Source organism: Caloenas nicobarica, chromosome Z, assembly GCF_036013445.1.
Source record: "Caloenas nicobarica isolate bCalNic1 chromosome Z, bCalNic1.hap1, whole genome shotgun sequence".
In the NCBI taxonomy this organism is placed as follows: Eukaryota; Metazoa; Chordata; class Aves; order Columbiformes; family Columbidae; genus Caloenas; species Caloenas nicobarica.
This window is the reverse complement of record NC_088284.1, coordinates 62,071,014-62,085,901: the sequence shown is the minus strand read 5'-3', so window position 1 is coordinate 62,085,901 and position 14,888 is coordinate 62,071,014. Positions and strand designations below refer to the sequence as shown.

At 37.7% G+C, this 14,888-nt stretch overlaps 1 protein-coding gene across 2 annotated transcripts in view; it reads left to right on the top strand.

Moving 5' to 3' along the window:
• The window catches only part of PTPRD (protein tyrosine phosphatase receptor type D), a 372,025-nt gene that overhangs the window by 67,607 nt on the left and 289,530 nt on the right, over positions 1–14,888 (top strand). For both annotated transcript variants that reach the window (XM_065657714.1, XM_065657713.1), the window contains exon 2: positions 8,171–8,338. In XM_065657714.1, the coding sequence (XP_065513786.1) occupies positions 8,254–8,338 (85 nt within the window). In that variant the 5' untranslated portion in view covers positions 8,171–8,253. The remainder of the gene's footprint in view (positions 1–8,170; positions 8,339–14,888) is intronic.

The window sequence follows — 14,888 nt, the reverse complement described above, 5'->3', positions numbered from 1 at the left end:
GCATGTGCTTGGGAAGCTGTCACAGGATTTAGATTTGAAAAGTACTTGGTGAAATGTTTTCTGAGAAGGACATAAAGACAGGGAAGAATATATGGAATATACATAATGCATTTTAGTCTATTCTAGCAGTCTATAGCAGGGTCGTAAGAGAATGAACCACAAGTCTAACAGGGATTTCTTCTTATTGTCACATTCTTGTAGCTAAGACATTTGAGTGCCAGGTTGCATGGACAAAACAATGTGAATGAAAGTTCTAGGTATAGAAGCTGCACCACTTCAAAGCACAGAGAAAATTTTAAACTCAAAAATGAGAAACAACTGCATATGTCCTGATTAATGCTTTACACAATGCCTGATTGTTAGGTTGTTAAAACAGTTACAGGTTTTACAATGGAAATCTTTTGTTGTTGTTTTCAGTTTGCTTTTGCCAAATCAAATATAAGAGGTCTCTATTCTGTTTCTCACTTTCCATTTGAAGTGTGTTGGTGTAAATGTTCTATGAAACACCAGAAATGCCACTTGTAGTGGCCACTCTAAGCCGCTAATTACAGATAAAGCTATAGTTTTTATCGTGGTCTGCAAAGAAAAACACATTTTAAACCATGCTTTCTGGCTCTGCTGATGCTTTTATGATTTTATTTGATATCAAAACTGGTTTGTCAGCATTAGGGCATTAGTTTGGTATCTAGAAGTGTACACAGTGGTGCTTTCCTTAATAAGGAAACTTCCAACAGTAAAGTATCTGTAGGCTTTTGTTGACTTTGAAAAACAGTTGATAACATTACTTTTACTTTTTTCTTTGAGTGTAATAAAAAATATTGTGTGTTACAAAGTATTTTGTAGTTCTCATGTTCTCATCTTTTTTCTAAGTGAGGAACTGTGGACAACTGTGTGCTGTTATGCCATATCTTAGTATGGGAAATGCATAGTGCTTTTATTGCTTCAGGAAGTTTTTGTACTTTATTATCAAATCATTTTATAATGCCAACTACTTTTGAAAAATAACCATTTCAGTTCTCCATCTCTTCCTCTAATATGATTGTATTGCCATCAGCAATGTTATAATAAAGTGCAGTCAGGCTAAACTAGCTGCAGCTGGATTACTGTCCTGTGTGTACTGCAGATGCACTGTCTCAGTCAGTCATGCTTCAATCTGATTAAGCAACAAGTATATTGGATAGTATCGAAACAAAACTATAAAGTGAAAAGGAAAAAGAAAAGCCATAAAGAAAGAAATTGCAGAGTAATATAATAGAGAAAAGATGCCTTGTGATTTTGAAGTCAGATTTGACCTGCTAGCTTCAGACTTGCAAATATATTTCTAGCTTTATTTCAGTATCTGCAGTACCCAGTATACTTCAACTTCCCCTGATCCTAAAGGCAAGACCCAACCTGAATGTTTCACAATTTCCATACTGAAAAGATACAGAAGAGGCAAAATTCATTTGAAAGAGAGATGGCTCTTTAGATAGAAGCAATGTTAGCAAGCCTATGTCATAGGCATAGCAGTGGAGCTATAGGATCATTCTCATTGCCAGGTTGTCCAGATACCTAGCTCTGAATGGAAGCAAGCCACTAAAAGATGCTGGCTCTGACACTAACCGTGGTCCCAGAATTCTGCAGTCTAGCAGTTCTTCTTAGGAATGCCACTTTTCTGCAGGACTGCTGAGAGCATCTGCTTGAGGGCTGGTTTCGGAGCCCCTTTTCCTGAGAGTGTCTGATGAATATGTAGTATATGGTCCAATGGCTTCATGAACATTTTGATATGTGAATTAGTGCTCATGAGTTTAGCTCATGCTAAAAGGTGGTAGCTGCACAGCTCCAGTGTTATTCAAGTAGTGCAACAGGCAACAAAAGAAGACTTTAACAAACTATCTACAGCAAATAGCCCAGTACGAGTGTTTTGCTCTTTTGCTTTTAGTTCTTTGGAGACAAAAGACAAAGGCAAAAATCAGTCTGTAAATGTTTTTGCATAAAAATAGTCATTGTGTTTGTTCTTAAACCAGACCTTGGAGGTAATTGATGGAATCATAGAACCATAGAATTATGTAGATTGGAAAAGACCTTTAAGATCATAGAGTCTAACTGTAAATCTAACACTGCCAAGTCGACCACTGAACCATGTCCCTAAGTGCCACATCTACACATCTTTTAAATGCCTCCAGGGATGGTGACTTAACTACTTGATGCTGTTTTCTCTCGTCCTATCGTGTTACTTGGCAGAAGAGACTGACATTGTCCATGCTACAACCACCATTCAGGTAGTTGTAGACAGTGATAAGGTCTCCTCTCAGCCTCCTTTTCTCCAGGCTAAAGAGTCCCAGTTCCCTCAGCTGCTCCTCATTAGACTTGTGCTCCAGGCCCCTCACCAGCTTTGTTGCCCCCCTCTGCACTCTCTCCAGCACCTCAATGTCTTTTGTGTGGTGAGGGGCCCAAAATTGAACACAGTATTTGATATGCAGCCTCACCAGTGCGGGATAGAATTCTGTCGATAAAAGTTACATTTACTGTTTTCTAGGCTAGTGTTTACCTTTTCTGAATAGAGAAATATAGATATTTTACAAACCCTATTGTGGATTTCACCGTGCTTCTCTTCTGTGGTTGGAGAAAGAGTATAATAATACAGATTAGCCAAGATATATTTTAGCTTCTTTTCTTTAGGTGCTCCTTCCTGCCTTTGTTTTGAACAAGAGTCAGAATAGAGTTTGCTTTCTTTGATTTTGCATATGGGCCAAGTCAGAGCTGGACTATTTCAGGGTAACTATAGCTAAATAATTTACAGGGTTCTTGAGTGACAGGAGTCAAGATTGGAGTATTGGCAGAGTTGGTGTTTTCCAGGCAAGAAGTCAGATGTTTCATTTGACCAGTTAACCCTTTATCTGTGGCTTTGTAAAATGGTTTAAATGCTTACTATATATTCTGAAGAATGTATGCGCTGACAGATAACATTGTATATTTTTCTCCTCTAGCAAGACTATTTTAATTTCAGCAATTCAGTTGTTACCAGCACAATACTTTTTTTCTTGATCCATTATTTGGGAGGCACAGAGTTAAGAATATAGAGTACTCTAGTGAATTGTTTCTTCACCACAAATAAGAAAAGTTCTAGTAATCTGCAGAAGTCACTAAGATGGCAGAAGTTTGTAAGCACTGAGATACATGACAACTTATGAATTTGTATTTTAGTTCATGATTTAGAATGCTAGTGAAGCTGTATAAACACCAGGGTAGGCAGGGTTTTCTGTGTGGGGGTTTAGACTGCATAAGAACATCAGTATTTCTGTAAGTAAAAAAAAAAGACGAACTTTTAAACAACTTTCTACATGAGAAAAAACAAGCCTGTGATGTAATTTTTAAAGTATATTGCTGTCATTGAATTAATTTATTCATTAAATTAATCTAATTTATCTGTTTTTTAATTATTTTTTCTTTGGTTATTGAAAATGCGTTTTATGTTTTGCATGATGACAGAAGAATCCTTGCTGAAATCCAAAACACAACTACAATGTAGAATCAGATTGAATATATTAAGTTGTTTAATATAGGCAAATTTCTACCTATGACTGCAACTCAGTAGTGCTTTTACAGTGATGTAGTTCAAAGTCCTGCTAGAGATCAGAAATCTGCTGTTCCAGGGTGGGTGCTCTGTCGTGTTGGAATGATTGTAAGAGAGATTCAGGAATGATAAGAGGAGCATTAAGGTGTATCGTTATCCAGGGACTGGTAAGACTAACCTTTGGAACACTCAACACACCTGGCTTAAGTTTCCTTAATCATGGGTTCACGATTTGGCTTTTTTAAGAATAAAACCAGAATGAAACATGGAACTTCTCCAACAAGTCAGCTACGAAAACTTTTATAATGTTTAATCAATAAAAGAGCAAAATAGAGGTAGAGCTTCTGACACTTGCCTTCATTGCTTTGGGAAATACATTTAATTCCTGTTAAAAGACATTGTTTTACCAAGAGGTGTTTTTTAATTTATTTTGATTAAACAGCTTATGAGCTTAATTTTATGCATTTTTTCCTATTCTTTCTAGTAATGATTCAGCTGTCAGTCAGGTTTTTGCAGCCAAGATTTGTATATGAAATCTTTATTTTCTTCTTTAGGAAGGGATCTTGGTTGATATGCAAAGATATGAAGTATTGGCACTTCCTCTGTGACTTATTTCTAGTAATGTTTCAAGTTTCTTTTTTGTATTTCTTCGCTTGCATATGTATGGTATTAGAAATCTGTGGCTAGGGAATGGATTTAATTTAAGATTGAGGATGTGATGAATGAAGTGTAGAAACATAATGTAAACGGTCTTCTGTTTCAATTTTTGCCTGGGACTTATTCGTGCAGAAACACTGTTTTTTTTAAAAAAATATAAGGTGTATCCGGTTGTTTTCCTATAAGTCCTTATGGCAGACCAGAGATGGCCGTGAAGTAAAATTCTATCTCTGTACAATTTCAAACTTTAGAAAAGTTGAACTAGAAATCCTGTTTGTGTAATAGCACAAGTGAGCTCTCATATCTTCACATTCCTGTATTCTAGAATTTCGTAAGTTGCTTTATTTTTTCTTCTCCGCATGTGGCTTCTTACATCTGCTATGACTTCTTTTTTGTCTGTGTTCAAGTCTCTTCTGAGAGGTCTTCTCTGCTGTCATAAATTTCTGTGTTGGATCATCAAACACTTACATGCACAGGCTTGTAAAAGCAATTAGATAAGCAATTTTTTTTTAGGGGATGGGGGTCTAATATTTGGCCCCAGGTAAGCATTTTCTATAACTTTAGCTGTCTCAGAGCATGGACCATCTCCTCCTGAGTACTGTGTTAGCACCTAAAAGTTTATTTTTGGTGCTAAAGTAAACAAACCACAGGGAAGTAGCTCAATATTCAGTTGTTTCGTTCACCCAGTTGATTTCTTTGAGGATAGTTGGTGCATGTGCCCATACGTAGGTGCTCTCATCTGCCATGCCGCAGCTGAGGAGAATTATTTTGTATCTCTGCATTGAACGCTCTGGAGGGCTGGACATCTCCACTTTTGCTGATCTTCTTCATAGATACCACTAATCAGGGAAGTTCTACCCACCTACTTACCTATGTGCTAGTGATAGATGTATTACCTAGTTCCACCCTTTGGTTTTCAATTTTGAATTAACAATTTGTTTGTCTGGAGAAAGAGACCAAAATAGCTGTTGTGGAATAAATTATTTATAGGTAGCTCTGCTAGAGATGTTGTAGAAGTCATTTTTGATGATTTAATACAGCAGTTACACAGTACTTATCCTAAAATAATTACATCTTTTATTAAAGATTCACAAAGTGAGGGGTTCTTTAATAACTGTTGATCTCTCTGTAGTTATTGTGATCAGTTTTCTACCAAGGAGAAGCCCAATCTTTCTGCACTCACACAGTGTGAATTTTTTAACAGGAGCTGCTAAGAACCTCACTCTGAATTCGTTCTGGGAGACAAATGTTGGTCCTCTGAGGAGGAGGCTTGTATAACCTGGTGCTGCAAATGCTGTTTGTGTTTTCACTATCTCTGGTACCACACTCTGGAGGCAATGAACCATTGTCTGGTGGAAACAGAAAAGGGAAGAAACTACTTCCTTTAAGAATCAATAATGCATTAGGTGAACCTTTTACTTTGGAATTATCAGGTTGCTTGATTTGGAAGTTAATACTTGTTTGATAACTAAGTTTAGTAAGGAGTTGCATCTCCATGTTAGTTTTCATGAATAAGCCAAGTATAGAGCTACAGACCAGATGATTATTAAGGTCAAGTTCGGTACTGTTGTCAGTAGCAGGGTCTCTGGCTGAAGCTGTGCTTTTTTGTAGATACAGCTGAAGCAGACTTGTGTGGAGAACCTTGATAGCACCCAATTGTCTCCGGGCTTTCTTCTCTCTGGTGTTATCAGCCCATCATCTGCATGCCTCCACTAACAATATGTCTTCAATTCATTCGAAAGAAAAAAACCCCACCCACCATCTTTATTCAAGTGCTTTGGTTTACTAAAATACTAGAAATTATCTATGTATTTATTTTCTCTCTTCCCCTGCTTAGGACTCCATAGCTGACTTCTAGTACTGAGGGCTTTGGTTTTGTTTTTATCATCTGAGTGATAATGAATATCACCTTCAAAGCAGAGACAATGAGTGCAGTATTTGTAAATGCTTATATACACGTTTAGAGTGAGAGAATGGAATGAGATTACTAATATATAAAAAAAACCCTGAACCCTCTCCTTTTTCTTCTCAACCTTCTCTTTGCCAAGTTTTGTGATCCACCTGTTCATTTGCAGAGAGCTTGTAGAGGATAAATATGTATTCACATGTCAGGATCATGAGATTTTTAAATTCTCCTTTTTTTTTTTTTTCCCAAGCAGATAATATTTTTTTTGTGTTAGGTACCACATTCAGTATTTTGGTGGGAGTGTTTGCAATGTGTGAAAATAATCTCCAGTGCCCTGCTAAAAAACAGTTGTATAAAACAAGTACCTTTGTGGTCACCTTTTTTTCTTTTCCTCTCCTTTGCTTCCCTGATTATTTTTCAGTGTTGTTTCCTCTTGACTTCGTCCCCTGCTAAAGGGAGCAGTTTATGGTTCAGACACAAATCTTAGTACCCATCACATTTCTGACATTCACCTTCACACGTCAGCTAGTCTGTTTGCATGCCAATAAAAAGAGAAAGTTTTGTCCACAAGTGATCTGCCTTTGGAGATAGCTCAGGGCTCCCTTGTAACCCCTGCAGTCTAGAAGAAGGAAAATCAAAACCACATCTTCCTTGAAAGTACATTTCATACATGTCCATCTTTGTGATTGCATTGGAATCATTGTGTAGCAGTTGGCTCTGATTGCACAGACACAATTGAGTCCGACAGGACTGATGTCTCATGGACTTTGCTGGCATTTGAAATGCTGGCGTAAAGATGGTAGTGATGAAAGGAGAGAGTCATGCCTTTAGCACTTTTCCTATGCAGATTTCTTAGGTTTGTATTTTTTGATGGCATTAGCTGATTTAAAAGATAGTTTTACAAAAGAGGTGCATAACAGCCATAGATTTCTAACAGCTGCTCATGTCTTTTCTACCTTGAGCGGATTCTTTGAACATTGCACTATACTGTAAAATGGGCTCTCTAAACCACCCACAAATCTGTAAGATCTGTCTAGTGGCATGGTAATTAGTATATTTTTTTTCTCTGCCCTTTTGGTTTTTATCTTCACTGCATGGAAACCGCTCATGTGTGGTTCTGAAAAGAACAATATCAAACTTGCCAAAGTTCATATGTTGCAAATCCTTCGAAAAGCAAAATTACATTTCAGTGTTCTTTTAGTGATGTCAGGCTATTTTGGGATATCTCTTGTATTTCCCGTGAGAAGGAAAAATATTTTTATATTCCTTAATTTCTGTTATTGCTCAGTTGTGGTAAATTTGGACAAGAATGAGACACTGCTTTTTTAAATTGGGTACCTGAGCTTTAGAGCTCCCAGTGTATCATATTCGATTACACATCATAATAAATGAGGTGGATTGAATTGGAATCTCAACCCTTTATTCAGTGCTGGATTTCTGGTGGTGTTTGATTTTGGTGGGGTTTTTTTTTGGTTAAGCATGATTCAGATATGTACAGGAAATCACAACAGGAATTTTAACCTTTGAGTGCTGTCGAACTGTGCAATATGCTAGGATTTGATGTCTATCTTTAAGAACACGTAATGAAGCAGATTTTGCTGTGTTATTCTTAATAGATGCCAGGGCATCAGCTCCCAGTATGTTGCTTGCAAGTAGACTTTTTGTTCTGGATATTGAATCTGCTTTGATTCCCTTGTTGAAACATGAGTATTCCACTGATGTGTTATACTTCATTAAAAATGACAGTTCTCGTGATTCAGAAGATGCTGGTGAATACAACAAAAGATCCATGGTGTGACAGATGCTTCGTTATGGTAGAAAAGGTGTACTGAGGAATACGTTGGAACAGTTCTAACATATACCATACCTTGAATCTTCTGGTATATGTCAGTAGCCTGAAATGAATCATGTTTCCTTTTCTTTCCCTTTTGTGTTTTAAAATTGTTTTGCCTCAAATTGTGAATGCTTAGGAAAAAAAAAAAAGAACAACATAAAATCTCTGCGCTGTTCTTGCTAAGTGTATTTTTCTCCTCTTCTTATCTGTTCCACAGGCTCTGAAAATACTTCCTCTGAAATTTCAGACCGGACAGACTCGCAGTGGCTTCTAAGCCAGTGAGAACAACGCTGCCAAAACATGCTGGTGCCAAGCTGTTGGATGATGCACGTAGTCAGGCCAATGGTGGTGCTCCTGTGCTTGCTGCTCTATGCTGATGCTGAAAGTAAGCTTATTATTCATTTGTGCTTAGGTCTTGGCCATGATGAACAGTTTTGTTTTCAGCTGGTGGTTACTAAGGGTCTCAGAATGAGTCTCCTTTTGAATAATTCTTAAAACACTGCAAGGTCCTCTCTAGATCACAGCTACTATTTGAAAAGAATTACTTATGCAACTTCCTTACCATTTTTCTTCTAAGTGCCCTTTTTCTTAAGCTATTAATGGTTCCTGTTCAGATGGTGGAGACTGTTGCCACAAAGTTACGCAGTCAAAGACCAACCTTGCTTACCAGATATTGGTCAAATCCCTTAAAGACATCTGTCATTCTTTGAATATTTATTTCTTATTTTTTTTAAAGGCACCAACTCCCAATTAATGTTCAGTCCAATTAAAAATTCCAGGCTCTTTTAACTGCCACAACAGCTGTTCTAAGGTATTATTTCTGACAGCTGTTGCAGAGTACAGTATCCAAACAAATCAAGCAAAATTGAAGACTTAGTGGCTGGCCTAAATGTGTGACATTTCAGTGAGGAAAGGCACCTATGTTTACTTGTACTGAGGAGAAACTGTTGGATTTCATTCAATTAGTTTACCTATTAATGGGAAGATGGTATCTTCTTTTTACTTAGGAAATCATTAGGTCTGCCTTGTTTACATGTGTTCCTTCTCCCAGCTGTCCTGTGGCTTCCTGAAGAAGTAATGTGCAAATGAGAAAAGCCATTTGCTTTCCACCTGTTGACCTGCAGGTCTGCTACAAGCTGACGGTTAACATTCACTTAACTGAACTATATTTTCCTACTGAGTCTTCCTGACTCTGTGCAGATATATCACCAATCAATAACTCTGACTTTTGAAGACTTTTGTATTTTTTCACACGCCTGTGTAAAACAAAGGAGCAGTTGAATTAAGTAGGAACATACAAGAATAAAAAACAGTGTCAGTGAGGCTGGATAAATCAGTTCTCATTAAACACATGCTGAAGAGTTCCTTGTCACTCTACTTATCACCTGCACTCTATGTGTACTAAATTACAACAATAAAAGAGATACAAAATCTTTCCACTTCCATGTGTATAAGACTTCCTTCTTTTAACTGTGGCTCTGTGAAAGTGAAATAAATTGAAAAGAAAAAAAAAAGGACAAAACATACATGTTTCTCAAGTACTGACAGCTGAGATTCTTTGGCCCCTTTCCAGGTAGATAATGACCAGCTGGGATGATTGTGTTTACGGTGAAGCCAAGGACATTTTAACACTTCAGCCAGCAAATAATTAATTGGGAAGTGGGCCCATATGTTGAGTGTTTCTTCAGTTGTAGTATATCACCTATTTTAAAAGTAAATATGCTTGGCAAACACAGATTTTTAGAATCTGGTATACTTGTTCTGCTTCAGATAATGGAATGTCCAACCTTCTGTGGGCGAGTAGTGAATGATTTTTTGGTTTTGGTAATCCCAGTCAGGTGTGAATTTGTAAAAAGGTAGTCAGACCCAGAAAATCCTTTGTTAGTCCTGTACTCATGAGAGAAAGGTATAGTTTCTGTAATCATGTTACAATAAACAGAAAGGTCCTTCTTTCATCATTCTTCTCTGTGGGGAAGTAGGATAGTTTGTTTGAAGATTAGCATGGAATTTACTTCAAAATCGGCTGGTGTCCCAGTACAGTTTTAAGGGAGTTTTCAGATTAATTTTTCCAAAACTGCTGCATGCAGCTTATGATTCTTTTTTTCTTTTAATTTTAAATAACATGAAATGAAATATAAGTCAGCTATTAGCCTTTGCTGGCTAGGACTAGGAGGACTTCGTGGTGTTGCTAGAATCTATGGAGTGTCACATGTAGAATACAGTTGTAAGATGTACAAAGATCTTTTTGTGGGAATTTTTCTGAGTGAAGCAGTGTGGATGACAAGATGCAGTCTTAACATAAACTTTTTTTTTCCCTCATTGCTTTTAGACCATGTTGTATTACATGATCATTAACATTTTCCTATGGTTAGATTAGTAGATAATATGTCGAAAGTGCTGTTAATGAGAGTTGAAAACACCCCACCCTAAATACTGCTGGCTGTCTTTCACAAATACACAAGTCAATGAGTTTTGTGCTGGAGGAACTCACATAAACCATTCCTTTATGATTTTGTATATTTGTCTTAGGTAATATCGGGCAGAGTTACAATAAGAGAGTGTAGCCAAAGATACACTAGGTAATCTTCTTGGAGGGATTTATAATGTTGCAATGTCATCTATGGTTATTACTTAGTATCTATTGCATCTTGTTATTATTAGCCAATAGGAGAAAGAAAACAACAATTTAAAAGTACCCCAAAAAATCACAAACATTAAGAAAAAGTTAGAAGATTAGAAACATTCAACTAAGAAGAAGTTGAGAAATACTTTAGTTCTAAAATTCTAGTAGTATTATAGAATAATAACTTAATTAACTATTTTTTTTTGCTTTAAAAGAAATAGCAACACTTTAAGCAAGACTAATTTGTGCTATGTACTAGCTGAGGTTTTAGGTCAGAGTCTCTGTTAAGGCATTCCAGAGCGTAAAATAAGCAGGCAGTTATCCTAAGAAGTTACAGACTAGGTTTCTCTGGTTTTACTTGCTTTGTATTTTCTTAAGGAGAGACTTGAGTTGGACAGTATCACTTTCTAAGAACAGAAGTGCAGTTTCTCACCTGATCATTTCAACATACTGTTGACTTGCTTAGAATTTTGAAAGCTCTGTTTCTGTTGTTCTTGCCTGTTGTTTTGTTGTTAAAGAGTTTTTGCCATGCGGGTAGTGGTACTGTGAAATGCAGAAGGTGACTGAACTCTTATGTGTACCAGATGAATATGAAATGGTCACTTTAAATAGTCAGCCTTATATCTAATCTGGCTAGCTCTTATTTTATGGGAAAAGGCTTCTCTTTTGATATTACCTTTATTTTTTGCCTTTTTTTCCCCCCCAATTCATATAAATTAACGTAATCCTTTTTTACAAGGTGAACTTTAAAGTTGAAACTGTTTTTTCAGCTTCGTACATCCTTCCCTGCATTCCTTTTCTTTCCAAGGAATTATATAGAGAACTGAATTTGAAAAGAGAGAGTAATGCAAGATTTTGTTCACTTGCACTCACTTGTTTTAAATTTCAACTAAAAGGTTGGGATACACCTAACACAAATCAGAAAGTCTCGTAATAGCTAAATGTCAATGCAATGTCTCCTGTATTCTAGTGAAATTTGATTATTTCATTCCCTTTACAACATAGTGCAGAAAACCATACAGCATATTAGTCTGTCTCTTAACATATGAGATTAAAGAGACGATGATTGTCAACTAATCAATATACATTATAAGGTATGAATTAAATTGTGTGCCATATGTGTGTTTATATGGCTCTATATAATATTACATTAATGCTGTGAGTTGTAAATTAATGTTTTTCTGTTTTACCGATCTAAAAGAGGAGGTCTTTGAGTATCACTGTAACATTTTACCCTTGTGCACTATGCTTTGTTTATTTGGAAGATATGTTGAGTTTTCACAGGTGTTTCATGGGCTGGGTGAGAGACAGGACAGGATCAGTGATTCTTTGTGCAGACAGAAAGATTTGTCTTCTTGTGTGATCAGCTCTTCTCCTAGATTTCCTGAGGACTTGAAAAGTTTCTGCTATGCTGGAGTTGCTCTGCCCTCCACTCTTACAGATACTGCTCCTGTTTGTATAGCATTTTGTAAAATGGTCCCAGACCCTACTGTTGTCCAGGGCTCTTGTTGAACTTCTTCCCAAACAGCTGGCAGGACTATGTTCTTTCCTTTTGGTGGGGAGAGGGTGAGACAAAGGGGACAAAGTTTTTGTCTCTCTTTCCTCTATCACCATGGAAATCTCACCCCTTCCTTCTTTTTCTTCCTTTTTTTTTTTTTTTTTTTAAATTCATCTTCATCATTTTTCTGTTGCTAGCACCAAGGTACTACAGAAGAGAAGATATATCCTGACACTGACACTGCTTTGTATTCTTTCTAGAGTTAATTGCAAATGGATAAGCAGCTCATACTCTTCCGATCTCACTGTGAAATCGCTGAGTAGGAAGCCTGCTTCATGCTTTCGAAGAGATTCCCAATGGTAGTCCTTAGTACTTCTTTTCTGTTTACATACACTGCTGAGGGAGGGAATGAGTCATCTTTGTTTCTCTCCATCATTCTAAAGGACCCCAAACTCTGGCATGTCTTGGCACAGGCTGATAAACTTTCCCGTGGCCACATCTCAAAGGGATAAAGGATAGAAGTACCAAAAAACCCTTCCCTAGTGGACTGGACGAGTTCACCTGGGAAGTGTGCACTCCTTGTGTGCAACCAAGATCTGATTGTTACAGTTAAACCAGAAGCTAAGCTTTGACTGAGCAAAGTAAGCATAACTGAAAGGCGGCAAAACTACCTTTGCTTTTTACCTTTTATTGTCAGTAAAATGAAGTGTTACTTTTAAGTATAAAAAGCGAAAAATCTCGAGGAATATGATTTTTTATTAGTTGCTTCCATTTGTGTTTGGCATTTGTAGTTTCTATGCACACTGGAAGAAGAAGTTTCAGAACTTGCTGAGGAAATAAAATGTTCGTTTAGCCTTCTTGTTTGTAGGACAATCTGCTAGTTCACAGTGTTTATCATTGGCTGTCTTGTTCTCAGTGGCGTATTAATAGATAGCAACAGTGTAAAGCAGGGGTGTCAAACTCATTTTCACCGGGGGCCACATCCGCCTCGTGTTTGTCTTCAAAGGGCCGAATGTAATTTTAAGATTCAGCCCACAGGCCTTGTGTTTCCTGCTCATTTATGTACATTGTACTCCTTTATCACCAACACTGTCTCATAACACAAATTGTTCCACCAAAGATGGTATGGTGCGCCACCTAAGTAAAAGACCAAGATGTCCTTTAGGACCAGGACTCAGGCCCTCTCACACAGGCTCACCCTTCCTTCAAACCCTCTTCCCGATAAACAGCAGTCACTCTTTCTCCATCAATTCTCCCCCTCCATCTATCCCAGTAACATTCTCCTTATTACCCCATCACCTATTCCTTGGACAACAACATTATTCTTAATGCTCTTCCACAGCGTGAACATTCTCCTCATTCTTCCATGGTGGAAAAAAGAGAATGTTCCTTTGAGGGTGGACATGCCTACTGATATTCTCCTTTTATCACCCCCCATGAGGAGCATTCTCTTTATTCCACCATCCTCCCTCCCCCCAAGTAGAGACATTCGCTTTATTTCACCCTTACAAATCCCAGCAGACACTTTGCTTCTTACCCCATCTGCTCAAGCCATCCGCCCTTAAAGGGGTATTCCCAACTGGGCAGTCACATTTCATTTGATAAATTAGCCAGATACATGAACTTTGGCAAGTGGCCGGAACTGCAGGACTATGTCTAACTACTTCTTATGCCCCAGAGCCGTCCTGTTATTAAATGACATATTATTAAACAACATTAGCATGCCATTGCACAAGTTTGGCCACCTCTGCTGGACCGCAGAGCTGGCCCTATCCATGGAAAACAATGTAGAATTCATGAGTGGGACCCTGGCTGCTAATTACAAAGTATCCTTTTACAGGTACTTTTTAAAAATAACATGTAATTGCTAAAGATCATGTATCTGGCTATTTATGAAAAAATTAAAAGCCCCCCTCTCTGCCCCATAGTTCTTGTTTGTCTTGTCTTTCAACACCCTAAGGCAGTTACTAGTGTCCCCCATCAGTCTCCCCTATTACTCTTCTTACACCGGCTCGCTGCTCTCCTGCAGCTGCGGCCGCAGCTCCCACCATTCTCCTGCTCCTGCAGCACAACCCGTGTCACACATGCTGCACAGGTGACCAGCGCGCTGGCAGGAGCCTGGGGACAAGGAGCTCGGCTCTGCTGTTGGGTAGGAACAAATTGTCGGGCAGGATAAAACAAGGTGGAGGGCTGGATTTGGCCTGTGGGCCGGATGTTTGATACCTGTGGTGTAAAGGCAAAACTTGTCTACATCTAGTGAGAAACTAGTAATATCACAATGCTTGTAATAAGAAAATTACTGGGTTTTACATGTTTTCTAAATGAACTGGCAGAGTAGTAACTACCTTGAAGCTTTCTGCAGGTTCATCTGTTTGATAACAAGAAGCGTATATGTTTCAGAGACTCTTACATAACTGATTTCCTTTCAATCTACAGAATATGGTATACTATTATCTCTCTGACCTCTGTAATGATGAGGTGTCAAGTTAATCACTGAGGTCAAAAAATATATAAAATATAAAATGCTTTTAAAATGGTCGTTCCTGGTCTTTCAAAGTTTTTTAAACTCAAGAGTTTATTTTTTATTAAAAGATTGAAAGAATTTTCTGCATATATTCTTCATCCTGTTTTTTATTAATCAAGTCAATTCTCATAGCACACATCCTTTTCCTTCTCCACTCTGAGAAAGGCCTGGTCACTAGCACTTTCAAATTCTCTGCTGCATTCCAGTCATTTTATTTGTGTAATTATTTTCCTTCATTCATGGTTACTTAGCTTCTGCTCTGCCACTTTTCTTTTGGTGCTTCTTTTAAG